Source organism: Babylonia areolata, chromosome 19 (assembly GCF_041734735.1).
Source record: "Babylonia areolata isolate BAREFJ2019XMU chromosome 19, ASM4173473v1, whole genome shotgun sequence".
NCBI lineage: Eukaryota > Metazoa > Mollusca > Gastropoda > Neogastropoda > Buccinidae > Babylonia > Babylonia areolata.
Genome location: NC_134894.1, coordinates 60,667,186 through 60,668,612, shown reverse-complemented (window position 1 = coordinate 60,668,612; position 1,427 = coordinate 60,667,186). Strand labels below are relative to the sequence as shown.

General features: G+C 49.8%; 1 protein-coding gene across 1 annotated transcript in view; it reads left to right on the top strand.

Annotated features, from left to right (window-relative positions):
• The first annotated feature begins 912 nt into the window (after positions 1-912).
• LOC143294226 (putative sodium/potassium/calcium exchanger CG1090) overlaps positions 913-1,427 on the top strand; it is a 21,976-nt gene continuing 21,461 nt past the window's right edge. The window contains exon 1 of the mRNA XM_076605656.1: positions 913-1,020. Coding sequence (XP_076461771.1) covers positions 913-1,020 — 108 coding nt within the window. The remainder of the gene's footprint in view (positions 1,021-1,427) is intronic.

Below are 1,427 nucleotides of genomic sequence, written 5' to 3'. Positions count from 1 at the left end.
ATGTGTGGTCTGCGGTCAGAGTCCAAGCAAGCGGTTAGTTTGTACACTGACTGTTTTGTTTTTTGTTTGTTGCTTGTGATTGAGGAGGATCAGGACGTTGCCTCAACGTGTGAGGCAATGCTCCTTGCCTGGAGTTGTTCAAGCCATCTCTGTACCTTTCTGTTTGGTGTTGGTCACGCTCTTGTAAATTTGCCAGGAATCGTTGTGGGGAAATTGATCATACTTCAGACATAACTTCTTTTTTAACACATGTTGGTGCGAACACATACATCGTGTGACACATTATAGTATGAACTCATACTTCCTGTTAGATGTAACCCCCACCCCCCCACCCCCACCCCACCCCCACCCCCCACCCCCCTCGAGAGAGTGGGGACGTAACTTGGGCAAGGCACTCTCCACTGTGATCCAAAATCTGGCCCAGACAGTCAGGTCAAGCAGTTGTTTCCACTGCTGTTGTGATTGTCATAGTCGGACATGACTGACTGACATGTATCCATGAATCGTGATGACTTTATCCACTGCAGACAGTTTCCACGCTGTGCCAGGGGGGTGGGGGTGGGGAGGGGGGGGGGGTACCTGTGCCTTGTATCAACTGTCCCCAGCTTCTGACTTTAAATCCAAAGTGAAACTGTTTTGTGTTTGTTCTGTGGCTTTCTTTTGGCGTCAGGGTCTGTTCAGTGAAAAGAGAAACACACACGCACGCACGCGCGCACACATACACACACGCGCGCGCACACACACTTAAAGTGGAAGACGTTAAACTGAAGACTACTACTACTACTACTACACACACACACACACACACACACACACACACACACACACACAAATCGGCAGAAGAATTTGTCTGGCGACTGCACTATAACCAGTTGTTGCGGACAGCTGCACATAGTTAGTCCCTTCGGCAGCATGTGCTGTCTATCGTTCGCCATCTTTCACGTCGGAGGAAAGTCCATAGGGGAGGTGTCCTGTCGCTTCAGAGGCTCTGTAGCCAGAATGTGTCTGGTGTTGGGACTTGTGTGACCCAGTGTTCACCAGTGATCAGGGTTCGAGGCCCCTGTTTCGGCATGGTGTTGTGTCCCTTGGGGAAAGGCACTGTACTCTGGTTTTCCTCCACTCCACCCAGGTGTGAATGGGTTAACCTGACTTCGGGTTGGGGAAGGTTAAAACGGGCGGAAGGAGAGGCGACTGGGCCCCGCCTTCCTACACCGAGCCCTGGACACAGTGGGTATCAGTTCACTGCCCCGATAGCTGTTAAAGGCTAGGGGTCCTTTTAGCCTTTGAGCCTTTTTAATAACCTGTAAGCTGATTTATTGCATTGTGACTACGTCAAAGTGAGGGACATTACTGACCAGTTGTGGAATGATGTTGTACCGATACCGGTTTTTGCTGATAAAGGGAACAAAAAAAAAGCTGTTTTTAAT